Source organism: Bos grunniens, chromosome 5, assembly GCF_055505025.1.
Source record: "Bos grunniens cultivar Pamir isolate PY7600 chromosome 5, Bosgru_T2T1.0, whole genome shotgun sequence".
Taxonomy (NCBI): domain Eukaryota; kingdom Metazoa; phylum Chordata; class Mammalia; order Artiodactyla; family Bovidae; genus Bos; species Bos grunniens.
Genome location: NC_141169.1, coordinates 102819026 through 102832162, shown reverse-complemented (window position 1 = coordinate 102832162; position 13137 = coordinate 102819026). Strand labels below are relative to the sequence as shown.

Below are 13137 nucleotides of genomic sequence, written 5' to 3'. Positions count from 1 at the left end.
AGCTCTGGTAACCAGAGGGGAGTATGCTGCTGGGAGCATAGAACATTTCCCATAGAAGGTAATTTCTCCAAGGTTGGGAAATGTCACCAACCTACCACCTACATAGAACTGAAAATAGCAAATCAGGCAAAATGAGGCAACAGAGGAACATGTTCCAAACAAGGAACAAGACAAAACCCCAAAATAAGAACAGTGAAGTGCAGATAGGCAATCTCAGTTCAGTTCAGTTCAGCCACTAAGTCATGTCCGACTCTTTGCAAACCCATGGACTACAGCACATCAAGCTTCCCTGACAATCACCAACTCTTGGAGCTTGCTCAAACTCATGTCCATTCAGTCGGTAATGCCATCCAACCAGCTCATCTTCTGTCATCCTCTTCTTCTCCTGCCTTCAATCTTTCCCAACATCAGGGTCTTTTCAAATGAGTCAGCTCTTTGCATCAGGTGGCCAAGGTATTGGAGTTTCAGCTTCAGCATCAGTCTTTCCAATGAATATTCAGGACTGATTTGCTTTAGGATGAACTGGTTGGATCTCCTTGCAGTCCAAGGGACTCTCAAGAGTCTTCTCCCAACACCACAGTTGAAAAGCATCAATTCTTTGGCACTCATCTTTCTTTATAGTCCAACTCTCACATCCATACATGACTACTGGAAAAACCATAGCCTTGACTAGACAGACCTTTGTTGGCAAAGTAATGTCTCTGCTTTTGAATATGCTATCTAGGTTGGTCATAGCTTTTCTTCCAAGGAGTTTCATGGCTGCAGTCACCATGTGCAATGATTTTAGAGCCCAAGAAAGGAAAGTCTCTCACTGTTTCCATTGTTTCCCCATCTATTTGCCATGAAGTGATGGGACTGGATGCCATGGTCTTAGTTTTTTTAATGTTGAGTTTTAAGCCAGCCTTTTCACTCTCCTCTTTCATCAAGAGGCTCTTAGTTCCTCTTCACTTTCTGCCATAAGGGTGGTGTCATCTGCATATCTGAGGATATTGATATTTCTCCCAGCAATCTTGATTCCAGCTTGTGCTTCATCCAGCCCAGCATTTTGCATGATGTACTCTGCATATAAGTTAAATAAGCAGGGTGACAATATACAGCCTTGATGTACTCCTTTCCCAATTCGGAACCAGTCTGTTGTTCCATGTCCAGCTCTACTTGTTGCTTCTTGACCTGCATACAGATTTTTCTCAGGAGGCAGGTACGATGCTCTGGTATTCCCATATCTTGAAGAATTTTCCAGTGTGTTGTGATCCACACAGTTTTTATGATTATGATTTGGCATAATCAATAAAGCAGAAGTAGACATTTTTCTGGAATTCTCTTGCTTTTTCTATGATCCAGCAGATGTTGGCAATTTGATCTCTGGTTCCTCTACCTTTTCTAAACCCAGCTTGAACATCTGCAAGTTCGTGGTTCATGTACTGTTGAAGCCTGGCTTGGAAAATTTTGAGCATTACTTTGCTAGTGTGTGAGAGGAGTGCAACTGTGTGGTGGTTTGAACACTCTTTGGCATTGCCCTTCTTTGGAATTGGAATGAAAACTGACCTTTTCCAGTCCTATGGCCACTGCTGAGTTTTCCAACTTTGCTGGCATATTGAGTGCAGCACTTCCACAGCATCATCTTCCAGGATTTGAAATAGCTCAACTGGAATTCCATCACCTCCACTAGCTTTGTTTGTAGTGATGCTTCCTAAGGCCCACTTGACTTCACATTCCAGGATGTCTGGCTCTAGGTGAGCAATCACATCATCATGGTTAACTGGATCATGAAGATCTTTTTTGTATAGTTTTTCTGTGTATTCTTGCCACCTCTTCTTAATATCTTCTGCTTCTATTAGGTCCATACCATTTCTGTCTTTATTGTGCCCATCTTTGCATGAAATGTTCCATTGGTATCTCTAGTTTTCTTGAAGAAATCTCTAGTCCTTCCCATTCTATTGTTTATATAGATTTTATAATATCTTTATATATATATATATATAGTATATAGGCAATTTACCTAATATCATATGCAATGGTGAAAAAGCTGAATGCATTTTCTCTAAGATCAGGAACAAGGCAAGGATGCCCACTCTTGCCATTTTTATTTGACATAATATCTAAAGTTCTATCCACAGAAATTTAGACAAGGAGAAGAAATAGAAGGAATCCAAACTAGAACGGAAGAAGTAATGCTGTCTCTGTTTGCAGACAAGATGATACTGTGCTTAGAAAATCCTAAAGTCACTACCAAAAAACTACTAGAGTTCATCAGTGAATTTGGTGAAGTTGCAGGATACAGAATGAAAATACAGAAATCTGTTGCCTTTCTATATACTAACAATGAGCTATCAGAAAGGGAAATTAAAGAAACAGTTCCATTTACTATCACATCTAAAGGGCTTCCCAGATGATGTTAGTCAAAAAGAATCTACCTGCCAATGCAGGAGACACAAGAGGCACAGTTTTGATCTTGGATCAAGAAGATCCCCTGGAGTAGGAAATGACAACCCACTCCAGTATTCTTGCCTGGAAAATTCCATGGACATAGGAGCATGGAAGGGTACAGTCCATGGGCCTGCAAAGAATCAGACATGACTGAACAACTGAGCATATACATACATACATACATTAAAAAAGAATAGCATACCTAGGAATAAACCTACCTAAGAAGGCAAGAGCCCTGTACTCGGAAAACTACAAGACACTGATGAAAGAAATGGAAAGATATATTTTGTTCTTAGACTGGAAGAATCAGTTTGGTTAAATATGGTTAAAATGACCATAGTCCCAAGGCAATATACAGATTCAATGCAATCCCTATCAAATTACTGATGGCATTTTTTACAGAATTAAGCAATAAATTTTAAATTTGTATGGAAGCACAACAGATCCCGAATAGCCAAAATAATCTTGAGAAAGAAGAATAAAGCTGGAAGAATCAGGCTGTCTAACTTCAGACTAAACTACAAAGTTACAGTCATCAAAACAGCATGGTACTGAGACAAAAGCAGACACAGAGATTAATGGAACTGGATAGAAAGCCCAGAAATAAATCCACACATTTATTGCCAATTAATCTATCACAAAGGAGACAAAAATATACAATGGAGAAAAGATAGTCTCTTAAATAATAGTGCTGGGAAAACTGGACAGCTCCACATAAAAGAATGAAATTGGAATGCAACTTCTTTACAGGTTGATTGAAAGTCTTACCTGAGCAAGTAACTTTGGCTTCATGATAGTGTTCACAACTAAGCCCACCCCATTGCCAGTTCTTGCAGTCCCAGATAGAAGTCTCATTTCCATTGCAGTTGTTTAAAAACAGCCATGTGTTTGTTGCCTGAATTTTAGAATAAACTTGATAGGATGTTCTGAGCGCAGATCCACATCCCAGCTGCTTGCAAACCACGTCAGCTTCTTTCAGTCCCCAGCTTCTGTCACACACTTTCCCTATCAGTTTCTGAATTTCCACCTCCACTGTCCCAGCACAGCGGCTACCTCCACCTTTGAGTCTCAGTTCAAGATCTGATCCATCTGCAAAAGAAACATAAACTTAGGCCATAGATACATATGGCGGTTAACTACCATAGGGTACTTTTTTCAATCTTGTTCCTTCTCAGATACTGAGACACTAGAAATTCTGGCTTACCTACTTCCTGGCTTTTAGAAGAGCAGCATAGACCATGAATTTGGTTAGAAATGGGGCTATAGTTTCAAAACTTGTAGATTTAGAATTTGAAGTGTGGTCCCTAATAGCAGTTGAAACAATTTTTATAGAAAATAGAGACAGACAACCCTCCAAACTAGTCAAATAAAGAATGTGTTAAAGATTCCTCATACCTGAAAAGAATTCCTAACAAGGAAATCATTAGCTAGTTCTCTCTCTCTCTCACCTCTTACACCTATTCCTACTCCTAAAGAACACAGACCCTTCCTTCTCTGTTTTTCTTGTTTTAACTTACCAGAACAGGTCACACCAGCATCTTCGTTATGATTGCAGTAATGCTTTCCCCATTCGTGATGTCTGCACTGCCAGACAGCAGATTCATGTCCTTGGCAGGAAACACTGTCAAGCCAAATGTGTCCAGTTCCCTCACTGGCATTGACTCTACCGACGGCAGTGATGGCAGTCGGACATCCCAATTGCTGACAGGCTACAGCAGCATCATCACTGTCCCAGCCATCATCACACACTGTCCCCCATTCTCCTTGGAATCTCACTTCTAATCTTCCTGAACACTTGGTGACTCCATCTACCAGTCTCAGGCTCAGGTCAGCTCCCTCTGTAAGAGGGAAACAAAGCCAGTCAGTGATAAAGAAACAAGCATGAAGATGCTCTAAACAGCTCGACCTGAGATGAGATAAGAAAAAGGCAGGGGGCGGGGTGGGGTGGGGGGACATAAGCAGAGACAGAGAAAATAATGATATATTCCCACTGAAAATCATTAAAGATGGAAGTAGGAGCAGATCAGGCAAGAAAAAAGTGTTAGTGGGAACCTGGGGTATAGCACAGGAGCTCAAATCAGTGCTCTGTGATGACCTGGAGGGCTGGGATGAAGATGAGAGTGGGAGGGAGGCTCAAGAGGGAGGGGATATATGTATACATACAGCTGATTCACTTTGTTGTGCAGCAGAAACTAGCACAAGATTGTAAAACAATCATACTCCAATTTAAAAACAAGAAGACAGGATTTTTTATGAATTAGGAGTTTGGCACTAGCAGATGCAAACCATTTTATATCAAATGGATAAATAGCAAGGTCTTATTGTATAGCACAGAGAACTATATTCAGTATCCTATAATAAATCATAATGGAAAAGGTCAATCAATCAATTAAGAAAAAAGAAGACAGAACTTTTCACTGTGGAGAGCATGCATTACAGGAAGAGTTTCTAACAGGAGGCCAAGGAACAGAAATTTATCTAGAATCTGCTTGTTTAAATACCACAGATGTTTTTGTTGGTTTTTTTTTTTTTCCCTGTTAAATACATACTTACAGATGCCTAGGTGCTTATATAAATATAAATATATATATATTTGCTGCAATACTTAACACTCACTTTTGGCTCTGACTGCATTACCTACCCAGACTATTTGGCTTGTATTACCATGCCTGACCCCTTTCTGACCATGTCCATAGTTTAAAAGCAGTGAAAGAGAGAAGGGACTTCATCATTACTCCTTTCACTTTCCCCCAATCAACACTCCTCAAAGACTAGCACTTGATTCTGAGTAATATCCTATAATAAATAAATTGGGTTTTTCCTCTGGCACTTTTAGTTTCTTTCTTTTCTTTTTTTTTTTTTTTTGGTCACAGTGCTGTTTATTGTGATTCCTCAGCATGTATCAAACACACTGAGAAGAAACATGCTGACTGGAGACCTGAGTAAAGGAAACCGGAAGGTACATACTGTATTTTTTCTACCCCAAATCCCTTTCACTTTCTTCAGCTAAAAAAACCAATCTTTTCTGTAGGAATCCCATTCTTTGTGGTTCAGACTGTACATGATCACACTGTTCAACAAGAAAAAAGCCAACTTGGGAATTCCCTGGTAGTCCAGTGGTTAGGACTGTGAGCTTCCACTGCACGGGGCCTAGGTTTTATACTTGGTCAGAGAACTAAGATCCCCACAAGATAAACAGCATGGTTTCAAAAAAAAAAAAGGGGGCAATTCAAGAAATAAAAGAAGAGCCAGAACCTTGATGATATTGTTTAAGTGCTGAATCCATTCATGGATGGAGCTAACTGTACCTCCTGTATTTCCCAGTTTTCTGAGTCAGTATTCCCTTATTTTAAAGCTAGTTTGAATTGAATTTCCTTCATTTGAAAAAAAAAATAAAACCTGGTGAATACAAGAACATTTTTACCCTGGTTATAATTTCCTAAATATCCCCTGGGGTCCAAGGCTTACTAGGTCTTCAAATGAGGCATTCAATTGAAGAAAGGAGAGTGACATTTTTGTACACACAAAACCATGTCCCAGACCTTAATAAAGGATGGAACGTGAAAGTCCCTAGAAAGACACAATGCCTGCTCACAGTGTAGTATTAGCGTAAATGAGATTTTAATAGATACCCAGTTTTTTAAATCATTTGATTCTGTGAATTTAAACTAATAGTTTGATGAAGGGTGGGTCAATGTGGCTAAAGAGGAGGATTTTATAGGTAGAGGATAATAATAGGGGTGACTTTCTTCTAAAACATCCAGAAAGTAACATTTTCTAGTTAACCTGGTTTCTTTTCCTTTCTTTTTTTGGAGGGGTGAGGGAGTAGCCTGTTCTCTGAATACTCCCTTCTATCCTCATAACTTGGATCTCAATTTCATGGCTCATCCTCCCTCCCTAAACTATTTATCCTAATTTCAGTGAATGGTTAAAAAAAAAGAAAGAAAAATTCCTCACGGGCTTCCCCATGGCTCAGTGGTAAAGAATTTGCAGGAGATTTAGGTTCCATCTCTAGGCTTGAAGATCCCCTGGAGATGGAAATGGGAACCCACTCCAGTATTCTTGCCTGAAGAATTCCATAGATAGAGGAGCCTGGTGGGCTACAGCGCATGGAGGTACAAAAGAGTCAGACACAACTAAGTGACTGAACAATAACAACAACAACAACAACAAAAAACCCCACAAGTATCAGAACTGCATCCTGAAATTGGTAATAATGAGGCAATAAAAGAAGAAGACTTTCCTCATTGTAGTTTTCATTTGCATTTCTCTACTAATTAGTGACATTGAGCATCTTTTCATGTACTTCTTGGTCATCTGCATGTTGTACAGGAAAAAAATAACACAACATTGTAAAGCAACTATACTCCAATTAAAAAAAAATTTTTTTAATAGTAAGAGAAAAAAAAAGAAGCACATTTCATTATGTTTTTAAGAGTTCAAACCTTTGAGACTTTTACCCCCATTTTTGTCCTCTCAGAGAGAACGGAACAAACCCAGAGCAGTCCTTACCTAAGCAAATCACTCCGGCATCTTCAGCGTGATCACAGTTGTGCTTTCCCCATCCTTCATGTCTGCAGTTCCAGAGAGCTGACTCATTTCCATGGCATACCAGATCATCAAACCAGATTGGCCCAGACCCTTCTCCAAAATTAGCTGAGCCAGAGAAACTGACAGCACTTCCACATCCAAGCTGTTTACAAACCACAGAAGCGTGATCCAAGTTGAAGTTATCGTCACACACTGTTCCCCACTGGCCCTGGAATTTGATCTCTATTCTTCCTGAGCACCGGTTTCCTCCATTCATCAGCCTCATCTCCAAATCAGATCCATCTAGAGCAGAGAAAAGGCAAGAATTCAGAAGTGATATTTATTCTGAAGTGATCTTAGAGAATAGTATTCCTCTGGTCTCTTGAGACTTGCTGCTGTCCTTAAAAATGATGCCTCATTGTGGATGCTGCTCCAGTTCACATGTTGAAAGATTTTGATCTTTGAAAATTAACTAATGATTAGGACTTTCATCTGTATCAACTGACCCCCCAAAAAAATCTTTTATGGATTAAAATTTACTTTTTGCTTTGTCTCCCTCTATTACTAAGACATAGTAAACATGTCTATGTAGAAATAAATAGTAGAAAAAAGTCTACCCTCTTTACTGTTATGCATGTGATGATAACAGAATTTCCAAGAAGTAGATGCTCTGAGAATTGAGCATTGATCAGGGTGGAGAATCTCAGAAATATGGACTCTGAAACCTTAGAAATATGAACTTGGAAACCTCATGAAACTCGTGAGTCCCTGACTACTCATTCCTTTCTATTATTATGCACAAGTTGAAGCTTTAGGTGTATAATGTTCAAAAACTAAATTTGATTGACATCGTCCTTATATAAAGGATCCTTATGCAAAGTTATGAAAAACAGAACACAGGAGGTAAAAGTACTACACTGAGGTCTTAGCTTAAATGGTCAATACCATCAACAGCAATAATTAATAGTAAGAGCCTGGCAAGATTTATTATGATTTTTAACTTCACTGTAGATGCTTGATGTAGCTCTTACAATTATTACTTCTTATCTTTCCCTGCAAAATGATTAACAATGAAAGACAACAAGAAAAGAAAGAAGAGAAAGGAAGAGGAGAACAGAGAAAGAGAAGGAAGAAGAAAGAGAAATGAGTTGTCTAGATAATGAGAAGCAGTGAGCCATGAGGAAACCAATGCTAATGTTTAGCACCTATGACCTACATGTCAGTGTACCGGTAGCTTTACATGTGTTATATTATTGACTATTCAGAAGCTGAAGTTTAGAAAGATTTACAACTTACTCAAAATAATAGCATTAAGGAGTAGTTGAGGAGTTGTCTAGATACTAGTTACTCCCATGAAACCGCAGAGCCTGGGTAAAGATTGTTGTTGTTGTTTAATCACTAGGTTGTGTCCGACTCTTTGTGACCCCATGGACTGTAGCCCGCTCGACTTCTCTGTCCCTGGGATTTCCCAGGCAAGAATACTGTAGTGCGTTGCCATTTCCTTCTCCAGGGGAACTTCCCGAGGGATCAAATCCATGTCTCTTGCATTGGCAGGCAGCTTCTTTACCACTAAGCCATCAGGGAAGCCTGGATAGAGATTAATCCTTTCTGAAATCAGTCCTATGAAGGAGATGGTCTCTAACAGAAAGGCTGGGCGGTGAGAGGATTGCCTAAAGTTCAATGACATGAGCAAAGAGAAATTGGAAGCTCAGGAATCTGAACTGGATCAGAAACATGATCTTGGGTTTTGTCTGCAGAAAGGTCTGGGTTATCATAATAGCAAGTGAGACGAAACTTATGAAATATTTTATAAATTAAAACTACCATGTAAATGGAATGAATAGCATTGCACAGTGGAAAAAGCAATTCTACCTTGCAAAATATCCTTCCTCCAACAAAACAGATTAGTGCTAGGAGTATTTACTTCTTGACTTGGTAAATTGATTATCAGTTAATGGGCAAACTGTCATGATTTATGAGCCAGTACACGAAAGCAGCATTTTATGGGGAAAGGGGACAAGGAATCAAGTTAGATATGATTTAGGAAATGGCAACCCACTCCAGTATTCTTTCCTAGGAAATTCCATGGACAGTGGAGCCTGACAGGCTGCAGTCCCTGGGGTCACAAAGAGTCATACATGATTAAGCAACTGAGCACAGAATGTTACAGTAGGATTACTTAATATAAAATTGAAGCTAAGCACTTCCTCATTGACTGTAATATTCAGAATCTCTTTTGATTTTTTTTTTTAATATGGGTCTTGTCATACATTTTCTGGTCTTTAACAATGAATTGGGCCCTCTTCATACCTGGATCATTTTATACCTAGATTACTTACAGAAAACTGGCCTTTTCATTTTTAACCCATCTATAAGGTTTTTTCCCACCAAGCATTTCATGTCAAGGTTTGCCTTACACAAGTCTTACCTGAGCAGGTGACTCCTACATCCTGTTGGTGAGTACAGTTATGCTTTCCCCACCCCTCATGTTTGCAGTCCCAGAGAGCTGATTCATTGCCTCGACAAGACACATGATCCATCCAAATGCGCCCAGTGCCTGCACTGGAATTGGTCCATCCTGTGGCTTTGATGACAGACGGACATCCCAGCTGCTTACAAACGACAGAGACGGCAGCCAAGTCCCAGCCGGTGTTGCACACAGTTCCCCACTCTTCCTGGACTTTCACCTCCACTCTCCCAGAACACTTGGTTTGACCAGCCACCAGCCTCAGTTCCTTGTCTGTTCCCCCTGGAACAGGTAAAGGCAGCAATTGGTCAAGATCCAAAAGCAAGTAAAATGATTATTCCTTAGATTACTTATTTTTCAAAGCCAGTTTTGAGAAACATTTCTGAACCTATCTGTGTTACAGTAGGAGACTGTCATTTCATAGGAATTCAAAACCAAACATCAGTGTCACAGGCTTCAAATGAAGCCATGACACAGAAGCAGTAAAGCTGGGTAATTCAATACCATATGGTGTCTTTATTTTATGGCTGAGATTCTTTATAAAATCAATGTATATAATCCTATGGATAGTTTACCATAAAAATAAGATATTACAAAATTTTATAGGGATAAGCTATGTAAGTTTCTCCAATGGTGTCTTTATTTTATGGCTGAGATTCTTTATAAAATCAATGTATATAATCCTATGGATAGTTTACCATAAAAATAAGATATTACAAAATTTTATAGGGATAAGCTATGTAAGTTAGTGGAAAGAAGGCTAATAGTGAAAATGAAAGACTGATTATTGGGAATTCAGTAACTATTTCACACATGTATGCAAAATACCGTGAATTTTTAAAATTAATTTTTTAATTTTAATTGGAGGCTAATTACTTTACACTATTGTGGTCATTTTGCCATACATCGATATGAATCTGCCACGGGTGTACTTGTGTACCCCCATCCTGAAACCCCTTCCCACCTCCCTCCCCACCCCATCCCTCTGGGTTGTCCCTGAGCACTGGCTTTGAGTGCCCTGCTTCACGCATCTAACTTGCACTGGTCATCTATTTTACATATGGAAATATCATAAATTCTTAAAATGCTAGTTGAAATCTACTGAACTTAGCTACCCAAACGGAAACTGAAATGGAGATATTTTCCTATTATCTTCTACCATAAAAAATCCCCTCTCCCCTACTCCTTCCAAGGGTCTTAGCTACCGCCTTGTGATTATTTTAGCTAACATAGAAACCTGTGGTTCTTGATCTATATCTGGCTTCCCTGAACACATTTTAAGATAAATTTTGGCATTTGAGTTTTCAAAGTGTTCCTAAAATTCCCTCATCCCAACAGTTCTGACGTTTCTCCTCCTCTGCATTGTTCCCTATATTTTAGTTAGACATTACTTCAGATCTTTAAGGAATATGCATTTTTCCAGTGAGCATTTATTAAAAAAAAAAAAAGCTGTACTAACATTTTGGGCAAGCAGGGTCACATCATTAAGTATTCATTTTGTGCTTTTAATATCCTGATCCTTCAAAACAACATGAAGCTTGCTTTTAGATGCTATTTAGCCTTCAGGAGAATGATTTGCTTGTCAGTGATTCTCATCACAGTGGGCAAAGATTGTGAGTAAATTTGACAAAGTACTCACCAAGAGCACTGGTGACCAAACAGGCATAGAGAACTGAGACCACAGCAAGAGTGAAGGGACCGAAGTGGACAGAACACCTTTTAAAACCTGTGGAAAGAAATAAAAGAAGGTAAAAGTATAGTCTTTCCAACCAAAGAGGCTTTAGAGCAGGCAGGTGCTTTCAGAGGTTTGAAATTAACAAAGAAAGTCAAACCAAGGCAGAAAACCCTCCTCCTAAATGGCAAGGCAAGCAGGCAGGAAAATTTTATATCCAGGATCATACAGCAACAGTGAAGTAGCTTTGAAAATGTCCATGGTTACAGGCAACCAAGAAGTGAGGGATAAGAAGAGAGTTGGAAATGCAAAAAGAATTGCAAGAGTGAGCCTTAGCACCTGGAAAATTGAAAAGACATTGATGAAACTTAGAAGTGGTCACTTCTCCCATTGGGCACAGAACAATATTCAACCTCTGATATTCTCATCTCCAAGCCTACCTGATCCACATTATTCAATGGCAAGTTCCATGAGGAAATAAATTATACCTATAATGTTCACCAGCTTCACCAGTGCCTGGCACAGTGCCTGCTAAATTCTAATTGAACACTGCAACTGGAGGAAACAGTGACAAAGATTATATTTGAAAGTCCCCATTATCGGACCTTGTGGGCTTCACAGGTGACCCAGTTATAAAGGATCCACCTGCCAGTGCAGAAGACACAGGTTTGATCCCTGGGTCAGGAAGATCCCCTGGAGGAGGAAATGGCAACCCACTCCAGTATTCCTGCCTGGAAAATCCCATGGACAGAGAAGCCTGGAGGGCTACAGTCCATGGGGTCGCAAAGAGTCAGACACCACGGCGACCAAGCATCCACACACACACATGCCACTGGATCTAATCTCCAAAAATAGCCTAAAATGCTCTATCACTCTCACTTCTCCTTCTTACTCTCATCCTACAGTAATTTTAAAGTAAAAATGCTATGACACAGAACTGTGCGCTTGCTACCTATGTTTTCATGTGGTAAGGTTTCAAGTTTAAAAGCTTGAAAAAAAAGTAAGAATGCTAAATGAATTTAATGCATCCACATAAATCATGAAGTAGATTTTTAACACTCAGGGGTGTCATTCTAAATGCCCTCTAGGGAATCAACTTTTCATCACTATGCATTCTTACTTGTTCTATCCTTTCTAACAACTATTCGTTTTATACTCAATACAATTCAGTTAATTTTAGTTCCTTACATAGTTGTTCCTCAATGATTTTACAGAATTGATGCCAAATCTAATCCTTATTTCATACCTTCAATTTTGAACCTATGGAAGATACAGGTACTTCTTAATAGGCTTCTTGCTCTTTCCCATAACTTACCCTCCTGATGCGCATCATTATTAAATCAGATCCACTGACTTTCAGAATATTACTATACTCCATTAAAGAGTAGACAGAACAAATGATAAGCTTTACCAGCAGATCCAGAGTTGTCATGTAGCACCATTCTGAGTTTGTCCATTCCAAAGTTTTATGATGCTTAAATCTTCTTGTATTGGTCCCTTGAAGAATTGGTCTTGGAATAGTCCCTTGAAGAAGAGGACCACTAGGAATTCTAAAAATCATTTCACTTCCACACACACACACAAAAAAAGAAGGCCTTCATAATGGAGGTGGAGTCAACCAGAAAAGGGAAGTAATTAAAAGAGAGAGGTTCCTTTTTGTCCTCATGTTTTCTTCCATTTGGGCCATGAAACAAAGAAAACTGAGAAACATTCACTACAGATTTACAAAAATTAAAGGGGAAATACTAACTCAAGTATGGTTGTCATTGAACATAAAATTTTTGCACTGTGTTTTGGATGAATATATTTGAAACAAAAATAATAATTGTTTTGAGATGAAATTATGTCAAAAAAAATTAAGGTAAGGTACTTCCCTGGTGGTTCAGTAGTTAAGAGTCTGCCTGCCAATGCAGGGGTCATAGGTTCAATCCCTGGTCAGGGAAGATACCACATGCCTCAGAACAATGAATCCCGTGTACCCCAACTACTGAGCCAGAGTTCTAGAGCCCATGAGCCATACCTACTGAAGCCTGTGCTCCAC

General features: G+C 39.2%; 1 protein-coding gene across 3 annotated transcripts in view; it reads right to left on the bottom strand.

Annotated features, from left to right (window-relative positions):
* The window catches only part of LOC147372814 (scavenger receptor cysteine-rich type 1 protein M130), a 36500-nt gene extending 23821 nt beyond the window's left edge, over positions 1 to 12679 (bottom strand). For all 3 annotated transcript variants that reach the window (XR_015164314.1, XM_086402101.1, XM_086402100.1), the window contains exons 1-6: positions 12508 to 12679; positions 11064 to 11150; positions 9386 to 9706; positions 6940 to 7260; positions 3945 to 4265; positions 3196 to 3516 (exon numbers count right to left, since the gene is read on the bottom strand). Coding sequence is in view for 2 of the 3 variants with exons in the window: in XM_086402101.1 (XP_086258227.1) it covers positions 3196 to 3516; positions 3945 to 4265; positions 6940 to 7260; positions 9386 to 9706; positions 11064 to 11150; positions 12508 to 12553 (1417 nt within the window). In the remaining variant the exon portion in view is untranslated. The remainder of the gene's footprint in view (positions 1 to 3195; positions 3517 to 3944; positions 4266 to 6939; positions 7261 to 9385; positions 9707 to 11063; positions 11151 to 12507) is intronic.
* Between the last annotated feature and the right edge of the window lie 458 nt (positions 12680 to 13137).